The 23,660-nt window shown below is 37.1% G+C and overlaps 1 protein-coding gene across 1 annotated transcript; it reads left to right on the top strand.

Annotated features, from left to right (window-relative positions):
• The first annotated feature begins 1,787 nt into the window (after positions 1–1,787).
• MED30 (mediator complex subunit 30) lies at positions 1,788–23,250 on the top strand. The gene is made up of 4 exons (XM_044245059.1): positions 1,788–2,088; positions 10,899–11,057; positions 13,011–13,115; positions 22,863–23,250. The coding sequence occupies exons 1-4, from the start codon at positions 1,912–1,914 to the stop codon at positions 22,956–22,958; spliced, it is 537 nt and encodes a 178-aa protein (XP_044100994.1). The 5' UTR covers positions 1,788–1,911; the 3' UTR covers positions 22,959–23,250.
• Positions 23,251–23,660: the final 410 nt, after the last annotated feature.

The raw sequence follows: 23,660 nt of genomic DNA, 5'->3' as shown, positions 1-23,660 counted from the left end.
AGGGCACGTGATGTGATGAGCACTGGGTGTTACACAACTGATAAATTATTGAACACTACATCTAAAACTAATGATGTATATTAGCTAATTGAATTTAAATAATAAAAAAAATGAAGTTCAGGGGCAATTTGGGCTAGAGGCATGTGGTATACAGAATAATGCCCTCCACCCTGAAGATGTTGATGTCCTGGTCCTCAGAACCTGTGAGTATCTTATAGTACATGCCAAGGGGGGATTAAAGTAGCTGACCAGCTTATTTTAAAACAAAAAGATATCCTGGACTATCTGGGTGGGTCCAATGTAATCAAAAGTGTTCTTAAGGGATACCTGAGTGGCGCAGTCTGTTAAGCATCTGCCCTCAGCTCAGGTCATAACCTTGGAGTCCTGAGACAGAGCTCCACATCAGGCTCCCTGGTCAGAGGGGAGCCTGCTTTTTCCTCTCCCTCCACACACCCGCTCCCCACGCTCTCTGTCACTCTCTTTTTCAAATAAATAAATAATTTTTTTTTAAAAAAGGCATTCTTAAATAGGATGAGAGGCAGAGGACTCAGAACCAGAGAGAAAGCATCATGATAGATTTACCTGACCAGTATTGGCTTTGAAGAATGTGGAACGGACCACAAGACAAGGAATGCTGGAAGCCTCTAGAAGCTGAAAAAGACAAAGAAACAAATTCCTCCTGATAACCTCCAGAAAGGAACACAGAGCTAGATTTTAGCCCCATGAGACTCATTTCTGACTTCTGATCTTACAGAACTATAAAATAATAAACTTTGTTTTTGTTTTTTTTTTAATATTTCATTTATTTTTCTTACACAGAGAGAGAGAGAGACCACAAGGGGAAGTAGCAGAGGGAGAGGGAGAAGCAGACTCCTTGCTGAGCAGGGAGCCAGATGTGGGACTGGACCTAGGACCCCTGGCTCATGGCCTACGCGAAGGCAGACACTTAACTGACTGAGCCACCTAGGCACCCCGAACTTTGATGTTTCAAGTCACTAAGTTCACAGCAGGTAATTTGTTAGAGCAATCACTAAGCGCTGAGAATACGGGAAGTGAATAAAAGACGCAGAGTCTCTTTCTACGGAATTTGCATTCTAGTATGTGTGTAAGGCGAAGGGAAATCAGAAAGTAAACAATCAGAAAATTATATAGAACGTGGACAGTAATAAGTACCAAAGTCAGAAAAGTAGGTAGGCAGGCGGGTGCGTGTGGGTGTGTGTTTGCATTCATTCTACCCATAGGGTAATCGGGAAAACTATTCCAATAAACCGACCCTTAAGCAGCGACCAACAGCAAACGAGGAGTCCCTGTCGGGTCACAGGGAAGCGGGCAAGGCGAGGAATTTCGTTTTTTAAATTCAAACTGCAGCTTTACCAATTCCAAGCTGTATGCAACTAAACAAGTCAAACTAGCCCCTCTGAGCCGGCTTCCTGGCTGTAAAAGGATAATAATAGCGCAGACCTCAGAGGCTTGTTATGAGGGCCAGCTCAGCACGCAGGCTAACACAGCACAAGAGCTCGCTCAGGAATTCCAAGCACAGTCTGAGACTCTTGGAAAGCTCTCCGGGAAAGCCCAACCGCCTCACCGCACGGGCACCGCCCCCTGGCACAAGTGCTGGCGGGGATTGGCTACTCTACTCCTCCGTCCCGCCCCCACGGGGGCGTCCTGTCCAAGCGCGGCCAGCTTTGGGCCGAGGTACGTTCCCAGGGGCCGCCAAGGGGGCGGTCCCCGTGACGTTATTAGGATGACGCGTTACGTCGCGGTGGGCGGAAGTCCCGGCCGCTGTTTTGAAATCAGGCCGCCGGAGTCTTTGAAGCTCCTTTCATCGCGGAGGCCGGCGGCAGCCCAGCGCCGGGCGAGGCCCCTGACGCGTACTCTCAGGCTCCGCTGGCCGAAGGGCGCAGCGTCGCCATGTCCACCCCTCCGCTGGCGGCGTCGGGGATGGCGCCGGGGCCCTTCGGCGGACCGCAGGCTCAGCAGGCCGCCCGGGAGGTCAACACGGCCTCGCTCTGCCGAATCGGGCAGGAGACGGTGCAGGACATCGTGTACCGCACCATGGAGATCTTCCAGCTCCTAAGGAACATGCAGGTGGGAAGGAAGGCGCTTGCGTTCCTGGCTGTGCGTGGAGAGAGCGGGATGCTTCTTGGAGTAAAGGGGCGCTGGTTCAGTGTTTCCGTGGGGCCCCTGGGCGTCCGCGGGGTTGTTCTGGGCAAGCCTTAATTATAGGATCGCCCCCATTTGCATTCAGAAGTGTTCCCCAGTGACGCGCCTGTCCCCAAGATCTGTGATGTCAAGGTGTTTTCCAGAGAGGACTTCTCCAAGACTGAGGCCTCATTTTCTACATTCGCCCGGATTCTCTAGCTCCTAGGCAAACTCTTGTACCTTTCAGGGTAAAGGTGGGTTTCTCACCATTTAACCTCATTAGACTGCCTTAGCTTTCATCTTGTTCTCAAGCAAAATAGTTTCTGAGGGTCTCAGGATTCTGAAGAATTTAGATTCTGCTAATTTTTTTCTGCTAACGTTTTTATTTCGGTATAGATGACATACAATTAAATATATTTACGTAGTTCTGACATATGTATATACTTGGGAAACCATCAACCACCACCACCACCCCAAAAAGTTTCCGCATGCCCCTTTGAAATCTTTACTTCTGGCCCTTCCATCCGCAGACAACTTCCAATTTGCTTTCTAGCACCATAAGTTCGTTTGTATTTTCTAGAGTTTTGTATAAATAGAATCACACACTATGTAGTTTTTTGTTTTGTTTTGTTTTGTTTTTTGGGTCTGGCTCTTTTGACACAGGATGCATCATTAGTTCATTCCTTTTGATTGCTGAATAGTGTTCCACTGTGTGACTATGTCACAGTTTCTGTAACTGTTCATCTGTCGATAGGCATTTGGGCTGTGTCCCAACTTTGCAGCCATTATAAATAATGCTACGAACGTCTGCCTAACAAATGTTTGTGTGAACACGTTTCATTTCTCTAGAGTGGACAGATGCCTAGGAGTGGAACTCTTGGGTCATATGGCAAATAACTAACATTTTAAAGAACTTTTCCAAAGTGGTCGCACCATTCTGCATTCCCACCAGCAGTGTTTGAGGGGTCCACTTACTCCTTATCTTGACAACACTTGTTAGCGAATGTCTTTCTGCTTTGCAGATTCCATCTCCCAGTCTGTGGGTTCTCATTCCGTTCACATGGCCTTTTGAAGAAAAGACATTTTAAATTTTGATGGAATTGAATCTATCGATTTGTTCTTTTACAGATTTTACTTTTGGTGTTGTACCTAAAAAATCATTGCCTCACCCAAAGTGACAAACTTCTTCAATTTTTTTCTTCCGGATGTTTTATAGTTTTAGCTCTATAATGCGCATTGACTTTATTTTCTTATAGATCCAAGTGCTTTTTTTTGCATTTGGATATCCACTTGTTCCAACACCATTTTGCTTATCTTATTACTTATCTTACTACTACGTGATGTGGATATCATTCTTGTGTTATGAGGGTTCTGCCAGAGAGAGGCGCAGTGCAGTGACTTGTCCAAAGCTACTCGGTGACAGGATAAATTTGAAACCAGGTCTTCAGATGCTTACAACTCTGATTTCAGTGGGAGCACTGTAAAAGTAATTCGGGTGCGTTGAAATCTTAACCATGTAAATATGCCAGTGTGAAACACAATACAAAGGGGATCCAAAAGAAGATATGAAATCTTTAGCAGTCATTTTTAAAATTAATAGATTAATATCTAAAAATGACTAAAGTAGGATTAAATGATTTTTCAGAATTTAGTAAATATTTATTTTTACCCTGCTATATGCAAGGAACTGAATTAGGACTAGTAGATCTTACCGATAACATTTATCAGGTACTGTCCTTGGGCAGGCACACTGTTTTAAGAATGGTTCTAAGAAGTCTTTTTATCCTCATTTTACAGCTAAGGAAACGGGCTTAAAGAGAGAACTGAAGAGGAAGAAATAAGAGAGAGAAACCATATAGACTGTTGACTCTAGGAAACCAACTGAGGGTTGCTGAAAGGGAGGTGTGTGGGGGAATGGGTAACTCAGTTGGTGAGCACTGAGAAGGGCATGTGATGTGATGAGCACTGGGTGTTATAAGCACCTAATGAATCATTGAACGTTACATCAAAAACTAATGATATAGTATATGTTGGCTAACTGAATTTAAATGTTTTTTCTATTTAAATTTACCAATACACATATAACTGGTGGTTCTTCCTACTCTCTCTCTCTTTTTTTTTTTTTTTGGTTTAAAGATTTTATTTATTTATTTGACAGAGATCACAAGTAGGCAGAGAGTCAGACAGAGAGGGAAGCAGGCTCCCTGCTGAGCAGAGAGCCCGATTCGGAGCTCGACCCTAGGACCCTGGGACTATGACCTGAGCCTAAGGCAGAGGCTTTAACCCACTGAGCCACCCAGGCACCCCCTTCCTACTCTCTTTTTAATACTAACTTGCTGTCCAACACTTTGTATGATTAACAGAGATACAATAATATTATTATATTATATATAATATATATTTAATATATATTAAATTTATATATTTGTATATTACATATATTATATATAATATGTATATATTATATATATATAAATTTATAAAAGAACCAAACTCTTTCAACAAAGTATTATCAATAACTTGATTACATGTGGACATATATTCAAAATCAACTTGTAATGGACTATGGTAGTTACTTCTTTGGGCCTCTTAACATTGTGAATTCTGTGGTTTAACTCACATAAGACCATTTGAGGCATGTCATTATTGACTGAAAAAAGAACAACAGTGTGAGCCTTCATTCCTTAATACATTTTTAAACTATTAAAAATTTTTAAATTATCTTCTATATTACTCATCCAGAAGGATGAAGTGCCATAAATGCAAATCACTGAGATTATTTCTAAGTGTTTGTTTTAGAGAAAATGGTTCTTTATTTATTAGGTCTCCATGAACCTCTTGAGAAATTGATGAAAAATAATAGATTCTCTTCTGAGAAGAATGCCCATGTGTACATTCTGAGTAAAATTTTGAAGGGGGAAAATTTTGAGAGTGAATTTTATTCAAGGATTGTTAGGTCCCGGGTTAAGATTCCCTGAATAAGAAAATACTGCTTTGGTTTTGTTATCCTTTAAATCTTAAAAAAAAAAAATTAATATATAATCAGAATTCAGAAATTAAAAGAGGAAACATTACAGTGAACTTTATCCCTCCCATCCCTGTCTGCTGGCTGGCTAACCCCTTTCCACAGGCAAAGAATGTTAGTGCTTTTGATTATTTACTATTCTTATGTATCCCTTCAGATATTCTATGCACACTTAGGCAAAAGTGCATGTTTGTTCTTTCATTTTTTTCTCCTCTTTGCACCAATAATAGTGTATTATACACAACACTTTGCACCTTCCTTTTTTTTCATTTTGATATATTTTGTCATTTATTCCTATTTGTCCAGAATATATTTCTTTTTCCTTTTAAAGTATATATACAGTAATACACTGAATGGAAATACTGCAATTTATTCAACCAGTTCTCTAGGCATTTGGATTGCTTTTAATCTCTCACTATTAGACTGCAGTGATTAACCTCCTACATAAGTGTGCAACTATACCTGTAGGATAAATTCTTAGAAACAGCTTTGTGCTTCTGTAATTAGGTAAATTTCGATGAACTTCCCTCCATGGGGGATGTACCACGTTCTGCTACCATGTCCTAACCAAGACCAACAACCAGGCTCTGACTAATAGAGAGTTATATTTTTGGACCTCGGATCATGTGACAGATGAAAATCTACTTTCCATTTCTTCTAGTTTGAGTGAGTTTGAGCATCTCTTCATATATTAATGAATCATTTATATTTCCTTTTCTGCTAGCTGCTTGTTCATATCTATATAGATAGATAGATCAATCTTTGTAAGATTTGGCTATTTCCATATCAGACAAACTTGCTCTATGTGATGGAACTTGCAAGTATTTCTTTTCCCCGGTTTGTTGTTTGCCCTTTGGCCCTGCTTATGGAAGTTCTGCCATACATATGTACTTTTTAAGGCAGCTGAATTTATCAGTCTCTGAGGACTGTCGTGTTCTCTTTCTAGTAAGGAAGGACTTTTCCCATTCCACAATCAGGAAGATTTCTGGGTTTTGTTTCAAGTTTTACATCTAAAACTTAGATCCATGTGGAATTTATCCTTCTATAAAGTGTGAGGTATGGCCCCAGCCCTACTTTTTTTTAAAAGGGTGAGTAATTCGCTTTCTTTCCTCCATTGATTTCAGATGCTACTTTATACAAACGAATCTATTTCTGGATGCTCTATTCCATTTGGCTGCCTGTCTTTTATGTAGTAACCCCAAACATTCTTACATTTATTGTGACTCTGTAATGTGTTCACACTTGTTTCCAAAGTTTCCCTGGATGTCCTTATTTATTTTCCACCTGTACTTTAGAATCAGCTTGATTAGTTCTGAGAAAAACCTGTTACGGTTTTATTAGGTTGATTGAACCTAGAGAGACTTTACATCAGTGTGATGTTGAGTCTTACTAACCAAGAACACAAATCTCTTTTTTTGTGTCCCTGTGAAGTATTTTAAGTTTTCATCTATATTTATATAGATATTTAATGATAATTTATGTAATACCTATTCTCCTGAAGCTGTTTCAAAATATAGAAACAGAAGGAAACTTCCAAACTCTTTTTCTATGAAGCCAGCATTACCCTGATCCCAAAACCAGGCAAAGAGCCATCAAAAAGGAGAATTTCAGACCGATATCCCTGGTGAATATGGATGCCAAAATTCCCAACAAGATCCTAGCTAATAGGATCCAACAAGACATTAAAAAGATTATCCACCGGGCCCAAAACCAGGCAAAGAGCCATCAAAAAGGAGAATTTCAGACCGATATCCCTGGTGAATATGGATGCCAAAATTCCCAACAAGATCCTAGCTAATAGGATCCAACAAGACATTAAAAAGATTATCCACCGGGCGCCTGGGTGGCTCAGTGGGTTAAGCCGCTGCCTTCGGCTCAGGTCATGATCCCAGGGTCCTGGGATCGAGTCCCGCATCGGGCTCTCTGCTCAGCAGGGAGCCTGCTTCCTCCTCTCTCTCTCTGCCTGCCTCTCTGCCTACTTGTAATCTCTCTCTGTCAAATAAAAAAAAAAAAAAATCTTTAAAGATTATCCACCATGACCAGGTGGGATTTATCCCTGGGATGGAAGGATGGTTCACTATTTGCAAATCAATCAATGTGATAGAACTAATCAATAAGAGAAAAGAACCACATGGTCCGCTGATTGATGCAGAAAAAGCATTTGACAAAATACAGCATCTGCTCTGATTAAAATTCTTCAAAGTATAGGGATAGAGGGAACATTTCTTAACTTCATAAAATCTATCTATGAAAAACCCACAGCGAATATCATTCTCAGTGGGGAAAACCTGACAGCTTTCCCACTGAGATCAGGAACTCGTCAAGGAAGCCCACTCTTTGCCATTATTTTTGAACATAGTACTTCTAGTACTAGGAGTCCTAGCAACAAAGATCAGACAACAAAAAGAAATAAAAGGCATTCAAATTGGTAAAGAAGAAGTTAAACTCTCTCTCTTCACAGATAACATGATACTTTATATGGAAAACCCAAGGACTTGACCCCCAAACTCCTAGAACTCATACAGCTATTCAGTAATGTGGCAGGATACAAAATCAATGCACAGTAATCAGTTGCTTTCTTATACACTAACAATGAAAATACAGTAAGGGAAATTAGAGAATAAGTTCCATTTACTGTAGCACCAAGAACCGTAAGATACCTGGGAATAAACCTAACCAAAGAGGTAAAGGATCTATACTCAAGGAACTACAGAACACTCATGAAAGAAATTGAAGAAGACACAAAAAGATGGAAAAGCATTCCTTGCTCATGGATCAGAAGAATAAACATTGTTAAAATGTCTATACTGCCCAGAGCAATCTATACTTTCAATGCCATCCCAATCAAAATTCCATCAACATTTTTCAAAGTGGTGGAACAAACAATCCTAAAATTCATGTGGAACCAGAAAAGACCCCTAATTGCTAAGGAAGTGTTGAAAAAGAAAAGAGAAGAGAAGACAAAGACAAAGAAAAAGAAAAAGCTAGGGGCATCATGTTGCCTGATTTCAAGCTTTACTACAAAGCTGTGATCACCAAGACAGCATGGTACTGGCACAAAAACAGATACATAGACCAATGGAACAGAGTAGAAGAGTCCAGATATGGACCCTCAACTCCATGGCCAAATAATCTTCCCAACAAGGCAGGAAAAAATACACAGTGGAAAAAAGACAGTCTCTTCAGTAAATGGTGCTGGGAAAATTGGACAGCTATATATAGAAGAATGAAACTCAACCATTCTCTTACACCATATACAAAGATAAACTCGAAATGGATAAAAGACCTCAATGTGAGACAGGAATCCATCAAAATCCTGGAGGAGAATATAGGCAGTAACCACTTCCACATCAGCCATAGCAACTTCTTTCAAGTCATGTCTCCAAAAGCAAAGGAAACAAGTGAAAATGAACTTTTGGAACATCATCAAGATCAAAATCTTCTGCAGAGCAAAGGAAATAGTCAATAAAACAAAAAGGAAACCCACAGAATGGGAAAAGATATTCAGGAATGACACTACAGACAAGGGGCTGATATCCAAGATCTATATTTTGAAATTTTTAAAGTCTACTAGATATTTTATCTTTACTGCTGCTTTTGTAAATGGCATCTTTTTCCTTTCTCATTTTCATTTGTTTCCATATTTAAACACAAAGCTGTTTTCTCTGTATTAAATTTGTAGCATCTCTTGACTACCTTTGTTGTTAATAGCACCTTATCATATCATTTATATCATATCCATAAATAGTGATTATACTACTTCCTTTTTAATATTTCATCTGTTTCTTTTTTTTTCTAATTGCCTTGGCCACTGCCTTCAGAACAGTGTTCACTAGTAGTATTAGTGGTCTTCGTAAACTTCCTGTTCCATTCCTGACTTCAGTGAGGATGCTTTTAATGTTTCCACATTAATTATGGTACTGACTTTTTAACTGAGATAAATGTATTTTTTGGTGCTGAGGGATTTTTACTCAGTATTTTATATTTGTTTTAAGACTGGATATTGAATTTTAGCCTTTTGGTGTCAAGGGGTGTGATCATATGTTTACAGATCTTTATTAGGATTCAAGAATAAGATGATTATGGATGAGCTTTTCAGCTAAACATGTATCCTGTGGGTTTATATCAGGAGATCTTAGGCACTATTATAACTTATATTCTGAGAGGTACCTTGTCTCCCTCGTGTTTATTACTGTGCTATAGCTTCTAGATCAGGGAATTTGGAAATGATACAAAAGAAGAAAATAATTCAAGCCAATATCCCTGTTATATCTCCTATCAACTATATGTAAGCCTTCCCAGTCTTTTTTTCATGTTTATGGTTTACCTACTTGTAATGATAGTGTTTCCTGTTTTCTTTTTTTTTTTTTCAGTACTCTACCATGCACCTTTGTTCACATTCCTACCCCATCTGTTTACAAAAAAAAAGAGTAAACTGAAGTTTAGAAAAACAGGCTGATCTTCTAGCTATTGGATAGTAGTTAATGTCTTGGTTTTAAGGCACTTTAATCCTCAAGTTAAGAATATGAGTGAATGAAAAAAAAAAAAAAAGAATATGAGTGAATGGCATCAGGGAAATACAAAACCACAACGAGATACCACCTTACAGCAGTCAGAATGGCTAAAATTAACAAGTAAGGGAATGACAGGTGCTGGCAAGGATGTGGAGAAAGGGGAACCCTCCTACACTGTTGGTGGGAATGCAAGCTGGTGCAACTACTCTGGAAAACAGCATGGAGGTTCCTCAAAAAGTTGAAAATAGAGCTACCCTGTAAGCCAGCAATTGCACTACTGGGTATTTACCCTAAAGATGCAAACATAGTGATCCGAAGGGGCACATGTACCCGAATGTTTATAGCAGCAATGTCCGCAATAGCCAAACTATGGAAAGAACCTAGATGTCCATCAACAGATGAATGGATAAAGAAGACGTGGTATATATATACAATGTAATACTATGCAGCCATTGAAAGAAATGAAGTTGCCATTTGTGATGACATGGATGGAACTAGAGGGTATTATGCTAAGCAAATTAAGTCAGAGAAAGACAATTATCATATGATCTCCCTGATATAAGGAAGTTGAGAGGCAACGTTGGGGGTTTGGTAAAGAAATAAATGAAACAGATGGGATCAGGAGGGAGACAAACCATAAGAGACTCTTAATCTCACAAAACAAACAGAGGGTTGCTGGGGGGAAGGGGGTGGTGGGGTTATGGACATTGGGGAAGGTATGTGCTATGGTGAGTGCTGTGAAGTACAAACCTGGCGATTCACAGACCCGTATCCCTGGGGCTAATAATACATTATATGTTAATAAAAAAATAAAAGCACATACCTTCTTCAATGTCTATAACCCCACCATCCTCTCCCACCCGGCAACCCTCAGTTTGTTTTCTGAGATTAGAGTCTCTTATGGTTTGCCATGTGATGTTATTTTTAAAGTTATAATTACTTCAAAAATTAGAAGGGAAAGTATTTCGACTGGTCAGAGACTCCTATCGTGAAGTTTTTTCTGGGGCTGTCTTACAGCACCGAAACACTACACGAGGAGCTAACAAATGACTGAGTATTACTCTTAAATCCTTCAAAAATTACTCTTGATTAATTGTAAAGAACAGTTTGCTTTTACACAGTACTTAAAAAGAATTTCTGCTTTGCTAGCTTTTACTTCTAGAAAATCTTGATTGTCGTTCCTTCGTATTTTTCTTGTTTTTGTTTTGCCTGATCAGCTGCCAAATGGTGTCACTTACCATACTGGAACATATCAAGACCGGCTAGCAAAGCTCCAAGACCATCTTCGCCAACTTTCTATTCTCTTCAGGAAGCTGAGACTGGTCTATGACAAATGCAACGAAAACTGTGGAGGGATGGATCCCATCCCAGTGGAGGCAAGTTGTAGTGGGAGAGGGAGGGTGAATGTAAGATGCCAGACATTTGTAATTTTTTCCTTTTTCTCCTTCTCTTTTCACAATATTTTCAGATTTTGATGTATATTGGTTATTTACTTTTGAAGAGAGAAGAGGAAACTATGATATATATGCATAGAATTAGTACTGTCTTGTCACATTACTACTTTGTAGATTTGAACATCCAACCCCATAGTGAATTTTTGTTGTAGAGAGGAAAGAGAGGTCTATGGCCGATTTTATTATTGCTGCCAGGGTCTAATTAATTAAATCAGTGCAAGATTTTTTTTTTAGTAAGAGTTATAATAGTATTGTAAAATACTCTTGAAATGGTTTTCAAGGAAGTTCTCTACAGAGGAAATACTATGTTTTCATCATTATTAGACTAGCTTAGTGGAATCACTTTTGTTTGAAAATATATTTCTTAAATTTAATCTTGGGTTTACAGACATGTTTTAGTTCACTAGATATATGATATTTTTAATAGGTGGCCCTTTCCTGTTGACAAGTTCTGCCTCTGCCCAAAAAAGTAGCAGGAAAGGTTTGGATGTTCACTCACTACATATGGAGGACAATTTCATGTGACAAGTGCTTCCGTTCTGTGTGATCAGCATGTGAGGGATGTACGGAGGAAAGAATAAGCTGCAAAATGGCCTGAAAAGTGGTCAAAGATATAGGAGAAAGATAAAAAATGTGGGCGACATTATCAGATGCTGGAGAGGATGCAAGGAGAAAAGGAATGAAAATTGTCCAGTAGATTTTACTAGAGGAAAATTATTGATATAGAGGAGCAGAGTTTTGTTGAAATGTTTGTTAGCAACAAGAAGTTAGGTTGCAGTGGGTTGAAGATTACACAGCAAGGAACTGGAACTAACAAGTGGATATCCATCTTTCAAAAAGCTTTCATAAAGAGAGGAAAACAGTAGATGGAAGGAGGGTTGGTGTCAAGGGTTTTGGGGAAAGGAAAGGAAAAAACAGGGGAAAAGGAGAAAAAAGCTTAAATGAGAGACCAGACGTGTTTAGATTATACAGGAAGAAAACAATGGGGAGACATTGGGAGCAAGAAGATAAATATTTAAGACAGGAGGATGAAGAAATCAGAACACGGGAATGGAAATTAATCATCTTCAGGAGGGAGGATAGCTCTGCATTGACAGGAAGAAAGTGTGGTTGTGATGTGGACAAGTTTATATTTGTCCCAAGAATTTGAAGAGGTTTGGCCAGATAATCCTGCTTGTACCATTTGTTTACCTCTGCCCTGTTCCTGCATTGTCAATTTAAGATGGTAGAGACCGAATGATTCCTGAAATCTCTCTAAAATTTATGAGGGGCTTCAAATCAACCTTATCATAAACCATACATATTTCATTATAATTCTGCGAGATGTTCCATTGCTATATAAATTTTTTTCTCCTACAAAAAACTTTCTCCCAACTAAAAGAAGTTAAGACCTCTTAACTTAGAAATTTGCATGAACACTGAGGTTCTAGATAGCAAAGTAAGTGACATTTATATAATGCACATCCGTGAAGTTCTTTTCTTTCTAGTATAAATGAAAAGAAAAGCCTGTTCTATTAGGGACTGTAAGTTTTTTAGGGGCAAGTATCATATCTCATCATTTTTGCTGTATCTCATCCAGTATCTGAAAATTAAATATCTGCTGATTAAATGGGTAGGATATTACTTAACTGCATGTAACAACTAATGTTACAAGACCTATTTTGCAAAAGAAACTTGAAAATAATGTACAGTAGGTACTGAAATGATAAACTTGTAATGCTGTTATTTTAGGCCATCACCTGAATTACAATATATTTATATACTACTAAAAGAAAAGGTTAAAAATAAACCTTAATCAGAGAGACTTTGTATACCAGTGTAATTGGAAACTTTGCATCATGTTTCTGACTTTTAAATCTTGTCTGTCACTCCCAGCAACTAATTCCATATGTGGAAGAAGACGGCTCAAAGAATGACGATCGGGCTGGCCCACCTCGTTTTGCAAGTGAAGAGAGGCGAGAAATTGCTGAAGTAAATAAAGTGAGTTATTAGCCTGTGTATTTTATATTTCAGAATTATGGATAAAAATTACTAGGGAGCCTGTTTAATTCAAAGACATCGTTTGGATTCTAGAATTACACGAAGTTGTTTCTGTGGCAAATGTAACCTAGTTAGAGTATAACTAAGAACTAAAAAGGTAAGCAGAAATGATGCTTGAATAATCAAAAGAGAGATCATAGAATCATGCCATAAACCTCTTAGCAAAGCTTCAGAGGCACTCAGACACAACTCATTTACTTTTTTCTTTTCTAGGCAGAATTCTAGCTTTCTAGCTTATAGCATATTTGGAGCAGCAAATGATAAAAATTTACAAATAGAAAGTGTGAATATCTCAACACCTGAATAAGAAATTGAGAGTTATCAAAGCATTAGCCAACACCACCCTCCATCTTGCAAAAGTTCCTAACTTGAATGTATTTATTATAAATACTTTTGGAAATTTAGTAGATAATATTCAGATAGTTCTCGTGAAACAAAGAGATACAAGGAAAGTTATCAGTTCATTCTATGGAAATATGGCCCACGCTTACCAAAACCCAACAAAGAGCACAATAAATTAAACTACCAGTCTCACTAACTCACTTAGAAATACACACCCCTCTGCCACTGCTTTGATCCTGAAATTCTTTTTTTTCTTCAAGATTTTTTTTTCAAGATTTTATTTATTTATTTGACAGACAGAGATCACAAGTAGGCAGAGAGGAGGAAGCAGGCTCCCTGCTGAGCAGAGAGCCTGATGGGGCGCTCGATCCCAGGACCCCGGGATCATGACCCCAGCTGAAGGCAGAGGCTTTAACCCACTGAGCCACCCAGGCGCCCCGATCTTGATATTCTTAATTCTAGTTAATAGAATTCATCAGGGTATTAAAAATTAATCCGTCACAGCTGACAAGGGTTTTTGGAGGTAGATGAGGATAATTTAGTTTACGTGTATAATATGTAATGTCAGTAGATTAAATTGGAAAAAAATTTTTTCTCAGATCTAGAAGACATTTGATAGAATTCAACTGTTACTGATTCAAAGAACATTTAAAACTATTCGTCTTTAAAGAAACTTATTTCAGATAAATAGGCTACATTTTCATACAAGTGAAATAAAGAACTAGTTCTGTTAAAAATGGGCCTAAAATAAGATGCCTTACACCACTGTTTACTATTACTTTAGAAGCTATAGTCAGAACAAAAAGACAGGAAATGGAAACAAACTTTGGGAAACAGGGGTTATAGTATTATACACATGCTTGTTAAGTTTGTACATAATATTAGAACTCAAGCTGGTTTCAGCTCAAAGAAAGTTGATTAACTGGAATCATTTAGAATTTGACAAAAGGGCTTGATATGAGTGATACCATTTTCTTTATAATGCTGTAAACCAATTAGATTATATGATGCTATTCACAGTTGCAACAACAAATATTAAATAGGAATTATCAATGATATATGTGAACTTATTATGATACATAAAAGAACTTTTGAATAATTGAAAGAACACATAAAGTTCTTGTGTGGGCAATAAATACTCTAAAAATGCCAGTCTTGAGTCTGAATTCTCTTGAAAGTACACAAAATAATAAGATTTTAATGCAATACCAATGAAAAAACAAATCCAAACTGGAATTTTTATGAGTGTGAAACATATTAAAATATCAAAGAAAATGCTCATGAGAGTAATAAAACAGAACCCTTTGTTTCAAAAATTAAAACATGTGGAGAATATTATAAAAAGCAGTAATTGTGAAATAATGGTATAAGAATAGACAGATTAGTAAAATAATAGCCAGACAAATAGTCTTCCTCTTGCATATGAGAATTTATTATGTCTGAAGAGAGACTGTGTGGAAAATTTTTCTTTAAAAATGAAACTCTGGGAAGATATTATCAAGCTTTTATATTATACCCTATGTCAAAATTAATTCAGAGTTGAAAATAGACCTGAAAAACAAAATACTGGAAAATTAAGAGAAAAAATGTATATCAAAACACAGGAGAAAGGAAAAAGCTGGATTTAGAAAATTTTCATTTTTTTCATAAAAAGTACAAATTAGACTATTTCAAGCAAATTTGACAGTAGTGAATGAGCATAAAGAACTTACAGTAAAAAATTTGTAGGGAATGAGGAGGGGATTGGGAACTTTTATGTCTTGAAGAATAAATGGTGTTCAGTAGTCTAGAGAATGAGTCATTCATTTAAGTGTTATAGGTTTCTGTTGATAATCTATGCATTAATTCACAATAGATGTGCTCTGCTATTTTTCTCTGTAATAAAGATATTTTGTATAAGATACAGTGAAATATGTATATAAATAAACTGTTATAGTGGTAATTTTGATTTCAGAGCATGTGACATAGTTCTCTATCATAGAAGATTTTAAGCTATTTTAGGGGAAAAAGTCTGTGTAAATTAAGAAAGATAAAATTTTTCTAAAAGGTGAAATATTTATTTCACCTTTTATTTCTGAGTTTTTCTTTTTTTTCCAGTTTGATGTCTTAGAAATAACTCACTATTTTCTTTAAAAGATCTTTCATAGAATCAGAATAGAACAATACTTTGAGAGTGTATAATCAAAAAAAAAAAATCCCATTAGCTATTGATTTAGAATTTTGTGAAGGGTAAAACTGGATATAAGGGAAGGGTATAATTGATTCAAAGGATAAGGTGTATGAAAAAATTTCTTTCCCCACTTGAGGATTTCACTTTCTTTCAGTCTCTCTCTCTTTGACCCACCTATATACTTTACCTTCCCTCCATCTTTTCAATACAGTCATATCATAATTGGGGTTCAGTAAATATTCTGCTTGTATTATTAAGGCACATAAATATTTTTTATTACTTAGCCACATAGTAAACTAGGGTCACATTTCCTTGAACAATTTTTTGTCCTCCTGGAGTTAATAATTTCTGTAATTTTTTAAAAAAATGTCTGGTTCTTTATGCATCTGGGATAGCATCTCAGCGCTTTCTTCTGACTTTTCCACAGAGTCAAAATTATGAGGCAATTTAGTCTTCCTAGAGTCTTCCATCTTCTCACTAGGTCTGATTAAATGCTCTCTAGGTGTGCTGTTCAGCACTGTCCTGGGGTTTCCTTCACCCTTCTGTTGGCTTCACTGTTTCCTAGGCCTCATATCTTCTCTTCCTTGGTTTGCTGCTTTATTGGTAAAGGACATACATCAATGCCTTCTTCAGAAGGAATGTATGGACTTAAGTTGTAGTCCTCCCATAGCTGTCCAGTTGATAGTTTGGCTGGCTATAAAATTCTATGTTGCAGATTAATTTCCCTCAGAAGTTTGAAGGTGTTCTTCCATAATCTTCTCAAATAGGGTTTGGCAAACTTTAAAGGACCAAATAATAAATAGTTTAGGCTTTGTGGGACAAATGTGATCTTTGCTGTGATGTAAAAACCATCCTCAGCTCACAGGCCTTACAGAAACAGGTCATGTGCCATAGACTGCAACCCCTATCTACTTCATTTTGTTGCCTTTCCAGATGGAGGCTCTAAAAGATCTGATGAACTCTAATGCTTCATCGTGAGCCATTTATATTTAAGAATGAGACACCAGAAAGTGCTAATAATAATAGGCTTTGTGAGTAGACTTAATCATGTTGAGTTTGGGAAGCAAGTTGGCTTTTTTGGGGAGGAGACCCCCAAATATCATTTTCTGAGGGTTTGGGTTTTTTTTGTTTTTGTTTTTGTTTTAAAGGCTGTTCAGTTTCTTCAGTAAAGAATCTTCCAGTGCCCTACACAGAGAGAGATGTTCTTGTCTTCTTGCCTTCTGCTATGCTGGGGGCACTGAATCCACAGCCACGTGGTTAGTTTCACAGGAAACAAACCTTTCCTAATCCTTAGAAGTGAGGCAGGGCACAGGGAGAGAGCACTCAGTCACCTGTTCATGAGGAGTAGGAGTGAGCACCTGTCACTCTTGCTCGTCCCTGGAGCACTTTCAGCTGTTCCTCCAGTTTTTATCCCCAGGCCTCACCTGGTGCTGTTGCCATAGCACCCGTCTTGTCTCCATGGAGGAGCAGCCCTGTTCTCAGCGGTGCTGTCCCTGAATCCACCTGGGCTGTAGTGTCCCCCAAGTCATTTACCACTCCCCTTCTACTTTTCCTCTTAAACTACCACCTCGCATCTGCTACTGTCTCCTTTCTGATTATTTTTCTCCACGTAGGATTATAGGTTTTTCCATTTCTCTCCTGCCGTTTTATTAGGGTTTTGAGAAAAAGAAGAGATAAACACATGTATTTAGTCCAGTGTTTATCAGCAATAAGTTGATATCAATACACAGAATACATAGACAATATTTCTGAAGATTTGTTTATTTACGGAATAAAAGCCCATATTCAGATTTTGTGTTCCCATTTATACTTCAGGCATTTAAGGACTCTTTCTTTGATTAAATCATTTGAATCTACTGATTTTGCTGTTACAAGTGCTTCTAAGTTGGGGGTAAAACTTGTTTTAGTTAACATATTGAATTGAAGGTTATTACAAAGAAGAAAGAATCTATTTAGATGTTTTAATTGAACAGACTTAAAGCTTAGCCCTATATTTCTACAGGATTTTTTTCTTTTTTAAGAGAATTTAGGGGGAAAGTATCTTGAGTGGCAGGGGAAGTCCTCATTTGATGGCCTCATAGTTCCCTCTTACTTCCTAGGAACTGTTAATATATTTTGAAACAGGACTAAAAAATTATATAGTAAACAAGAGGGTTTTTTTTTTTTTTTTAAAAAAAAAAAGGAGGGGGAAGACTAAGATTGGGTTAACACAAACTGAAATCCAAAAAATAAAGAAGACAGAAGAGATTAAATAGCTAAAAACCATGCAAAGTGGATTTTTTTAACCTAAAGATGTTTTTAACTCATTTCTTAAATAAAACATTGGAAATGTGAATTGAATGTGACACATATTTTGACTCTTAATAAAGTTATGTTAATTATTGCTACTAACATTATTTATTCTTTTCTTCCAACTTTATACTTCCCTTCTAGAAGATTAAAATATATAATTAGAAATTTTTATAGCACTGAGTAAGGTCATGACCAATGGATATATTTTTCTGCCTTGATGGCTCACATACCTGAATGTTTCTCTGAAGTATGTTTTCTTAATAACTACCTGCAGATGGTAAAATGTTGTCCTAATCTATTTAATCACACAGATGCTACTAAAAAAAAAAGTTTAAATTCTTTGATTTAATTTTCAACTACTTATTAATATCTGTATTCATAAAGTTAAATTTTTATATTCCTTTTGTCTATTTTTATCAATTCTCTTCCCTGTTACGCAGATTTTTAAAATTATTAGGTGGAGGTAGAACTTTAAGGTTCACAGCAATCTGAGCTAGTAATACACATCAAAGTAATTTGATACAGAATATTAAAATGAATAATTTTTAAAGGTAGCCATATATATATATTTTAATACCAACAGACCATATTTAACTGGAAAACAAAGAACAAGCTTAAAAATGATTGCTAGGGGCATTTTTTTTCTGTGTTTGTTTTTTCTCTTCTGGGATTTAGAAAGCTTTTGATTTGGCTCTTGGGGTTTTTTTAATTGAATATTAAAATATTCATATATTTGAGTACCTGCTCTGTGCCAACTATCATTGTAAGTGTGGGAGTTTCTGCCATGAATCAGTCAGATGTGTTGTCTACCACTGTGCACATTTCACACAAATGGGTAAGTGTCTTCTCTGGGGATAGAAGACACAGAAGACTCTCAAGCAGCACCCTTTCATGTACCCATTTGTTGTAATAGATATTTACCAAACCCCCCCCCCAAAAGACATTGGAATTTAAATAAAAACTTTTAAAAAACTCGGACTATATTTTTAATACATTGATATTTGCTTATTTTAAATGATTAAGTTGCTTTATGGACCTGTATAACAGGATAAAATTGTATTCTTGGCATTCAATTAAAAATACTCAAAAATTTATTACAATGTATACGTTATTTTTATTCCTAAAAAGCTACAAAAATAAGTAGCTTTAGGTACCCCTCAGTTAACTTTCATTCATTTTCAAAATATCATTACACTTTTGTGTACTTAAAATTGTACAGAACAACACACGGATAGTGTGTTTACTATTTAAGATATGGTCTGACTTCTAACAACATACATACCACCAATACTTACCATAGGCCATGATATTTGGGGGCATACAATTTTGTCATCAGTATTTGATAGAAATCATGAGATTATAGGATGTCCTAGTTCCAGTAGTCAGATTTTTGGCTAATTTAAATACTTCTCATTTTCTCTTCATACATTCTGGAATCTATAAACCCTAATACTCAGAAAGACTAAACACTTGTTTGAGACTGCATGTATGTCTGAAGGGGATCAGAATGAGTTCTGTTTTGCTTAAACTCTTTTGTTAATGGGAAAATGAAAGAGGTATGTGGGTATTTTGTACAGGGCTGACATATAATTGAGTCCATGCACTTAGAAATTAAAGCATTTTTGACCAACGGTCACAGCCTTTATATGAATATTAAATTACATGGCATGGTAACATAAATATATTTTTTAAGTGTCTGCTCTACTTACACATTCACCTGTTAATGTAACAAATTAGGCACAGCTGATGGATTTTGATAATAGCAGCTGTCAACCTCTGTTAAAATCAATCAGGGGCAAGACTGTATATATTAAATCCTGTATCATGTCATGAAAATTTATTTACAATTTAACCACTAATAAGCATAACTGTCAGCTTTGCTGTTGACAGTGTCATGATGTGTTTTGGCTCGAGGTATCTTACTTGTATGCTAATTTTTTAATTTAAAACTTTTTGGCATCTTTGAGAAAAACTTTCCAAGTGCTGCAAAATATACATATTTTTTTAATTACTATTACCGAGAGTTGAATATTACCTTGAAAATACCCTACACTTTTTATTTCTCTTACTTAATTCTTTTAAGAATGAGGCTAATTTTTTAAACAAGTATATTAGAATTTATATTTCCAAATGAGTATTACTTTAAAAGCAATCCTATTGGTTAAATGACCCATTTATGCCAGTAATACATCCATAATTGAAACCATTGGACTGGTTTTGATATTGACTTTAACGTATATTTTTACCCCAAAATATAATTTTATTGGTTCTAATAATTTATACTGAAAATGTGACCACTGAGCTTATTTCACTAGATTTGGCCTTTGAATGGTTTTCAGTTTTTAAAGCTTAAATCAGTCCTCCTTCCTTTCCATGGACACAGATTTTTTCACCACTGAAACGATTCAGGAGAATCTCTCCTGACAAACGTGTGTTTGTCCAGTTAACCTTTCTCATTCAAGATTAAGTCATATTTTTTCTTTGAGAATTTTAATGGGTCCCTATTGCCCACTACCAAGCTCAAGTTTCTCCCCCTTCCACTATTGCTGACCACGTTTTTCTAGGCCCTGTGTTTGCTGACCTTACCAGCAAGAGGCAGTGTTTCTCTCTTTGGGTTACACAGCATCGGCATTACCAGGTTAGACAATCTGGTCATGTGGGCGTTCTCTTCCTCCTCCTCAATGCAGACTTTCTTCAAGGCAGGGACTGTTCCTCATTCATTTTCCTCTCCTCACAATGCCTAACCCAGAGCCTGGGATATAATATACCCTCAATGTAGAACAGAAAGTGTTACAGGCTTAGAAATCCATTCCAAAGAAAAGCTGTGAAACCTAAAAGTTGAAGCGTATTCAAAGTATGTCAAAAGGTACTAATTCAAATAAGACTTTTTTTTTAAATCTCATATTGTCTCTCTTCCTTTTATTCTTACTCAGTAGCTCTTTTCCATTTTCCCTAAAAACTTGGGTTTGACAGGGGAGGTCGCAGGAGCTAGTCTCTCTCTCACAGCTAGCGGGGCAAGTGATGGCTCAGTGTGACGGGCAGCGGACTCTGAGCCGTGTTGACGCCAGTAATTACTTCACTCAACTTATGTGTCTGCATAACTGACTGTCCTCTTGGGTCTGGGTGTACAGGAAGTAGAACCGGCAGGGGCCCCGTAAGTTATACGTGATGCCATCTCATGAGAACACCAAGGAGGAATTTTAGAGGCAAAGTTAGAACTGGGTCTGAGGTTTCCAGCCTCCCAGGAGACGACAGAGCATCTCTACTCTTCTAGCCCTCTCTGTGCACGTACCCTTGCCTGCTGGCAGAAGGATCCGTCTCCGGCTCTCTAGGATGCAGAGGACCTCATGGGCTTGGTACTGGCCATCTGGTCCTCCCTCATCTCACCCAGCTGTGAGGGTCCATTTGATTACCTTCTGTACACAGTGGATTCAATAACTGCCACATACTTCTGACAGCAGAGCCCAGAAGATGGGCCATCTGAAGGCTGAACAAGGAGACTAAGTCACTAAAATTCCAACGGTATCTTCCTCCCCCAAACAGTATTAAAGGGAGCTTCATGAAACGGTATACTGTGTATATGCCTGTTGTATTATCTGTGTTGTACTAGTTCCCTTCTCAAATAGGAATTAAATTTAATACTGAACATTACAACTTACGTAAATTGTTTTTCTGTTTTCCAGCAAGAGTTTCTTGGTCCTCCCTTTCAGCTACATCCTATTACTTGTCTAACTCTAGATAAAATAGGAGTAACTTACTTCATCTTAGTTGGCTCTTTAATGAAATCAAAATGAAGATTCTTGGGCCTCTCTATAATGAACATATATACTACTTTATCTGGAGGTATTTTAATAAGTATCTTTAGAATTATCTAATTAACGATATTATTTCCTAATGTAATGTTTCTAAAAGGTTATGAATATTATTATTCTAATAACTAGTAAGTACTCCAACCAGAAGTTCTCTGTTTTGTTTTACCTAAGCAGACATTTGCCACATAGGATTTGAAGGAAGGATGCTTAAAGAGAAGTTTATAAACCGTGGTCTAGTAGCAGCCCAGATACAGAGACACGGAGCTGTGGGCCGCGGGCTGTGGGCCTTCAGGGAATCCAGCACGTCTCAGTTGTGAACAAGACTATGTGCAAGACTGTGCCGCTGGGTCTGTAGTTTTCGGAGTCAGAAGTGGCTCACACTTCATGCTGTGGCCAGTGACTTCTGCCACATTTTTGAAAGCCCAGTTGCATCAGGAATTTTCTTTTCATTCAACTTTATTTCCTATACTGACAGTTTTTTGGTTTTTTTTTTTTACATTCAGTATCTATGAGCAACATTCATTGAATGCTTCCTTATATGCCAGGTCCAGTTCTCACAGTTCTGTCATTCAATGTCATTAATCCTCTTAGCAACTCTTGTGAGGTGGGTTCAGTTATTATCCCTTTTCTGATGTGGAAACTGAGGCATAGAGAGGTTATGTAATTTGGCGAACGTCACAGATTTAGTTACTGATGCTGAGGAGTATAAACACAGAGAATCCGACTCTAGAGGTTCCACTCTTGACCATTATGTGACACTGCATCTTGGAAAACCTCTGTCTTGGGTTTTGTAACAATGAAATGTTTAGCTTACTTTCTTTTGATGGTGGGAGTGGAAGCAGAAAGGGTCAGGGGCTGGAGCCAGAGGCCTCTGTGGGCTGAATTAGAATTCAGCATGTCTTTCAGAGAGGGTTTCTGGCCAGAAGAGGATCGAGACCTTCCACGTTAAGGAAATATTCTACTTAATTTCTGTCTGGATCATTAAAGTTCTAACTTATGACATTTTAATCTTCATAACTTCATGGTCTATAATTCGTGAAACATTTTTGATAAATTCTTTTGTTTCTACAGAAACTCAAACAGAAGAATCAACAGCTGAAGCAAATTATGGATCAATTACGAAATCTCATCTGGGATATAAATGCCATGTTGGCAATGAGGAACTAAACTGATATTTAAATTTCCTGCTTTACTCATTATGCCATTCCCCACCCCCAAGTGTTTTTTCCCTTTGAAGAAGATTATTTATCTGCTTCTGTTCTACTCACTAGAATTAAAGTTCCTATTTTTACATTTTAATTTTACATTAAAGTATTCATTGGCAGTTTTTTTTTAAGCTATTGATTCTATGAAAGATTATTATAATAAACTTTGATAGGGCTTATGTTTTGGTTAATCTTCATGAATTGAACTTTTTAAGCAAAGTAATTAAGTTTTGTAAATAAATTTTTCAATTTGATCAACGGTTGTTTTGCTCATTTTGTTACCCTTTTAAGAGACTTAAAGGTTTAAACATTTTTGCAAATGAAAATATCAAGTACAGTCTATCTGTGGTTCAAACTAATTAAAATTAAACATGTAAGTCTCCATTTCAGCTCAGTTTTTTTAAATATAGAGTCCAAAACAGGTAGAATGAGAAATTAGTTAACCTGTATATTGCTATAAATAGATGAAAATTACTTTTACCATGTGCTTCATGTGTTGGGTCTTAACTATAATGACCTGTCTCTAACAGGACAGAATGAAACCACTGGAGTCTGGCATGAACTGAAATCACAGCTGTGTGCTTCTGTGCTCCCAGCTTTAGCCCAAGAAGCAACACCCAACCTGATTCTTCAGGTACACCCTAAACTAATTTTTAGTGCCTTT

Source organism: Neovison vison, chromosome 4, assembly GCF_020171115.1.
Source record: "Neovison vison isolate M4711 chromosome 4, ASM_NN_V1, whole genome shotgun sequence".
Lineage (NCBI taxonomy): Eukaryota > Metazoa > Chordata > Mammalia > Carnivora > Mustelidae > Neogale > Neogale vison.
This window is presented reverse-complemented; position numbering and strand designations above follow the sequence as displayed.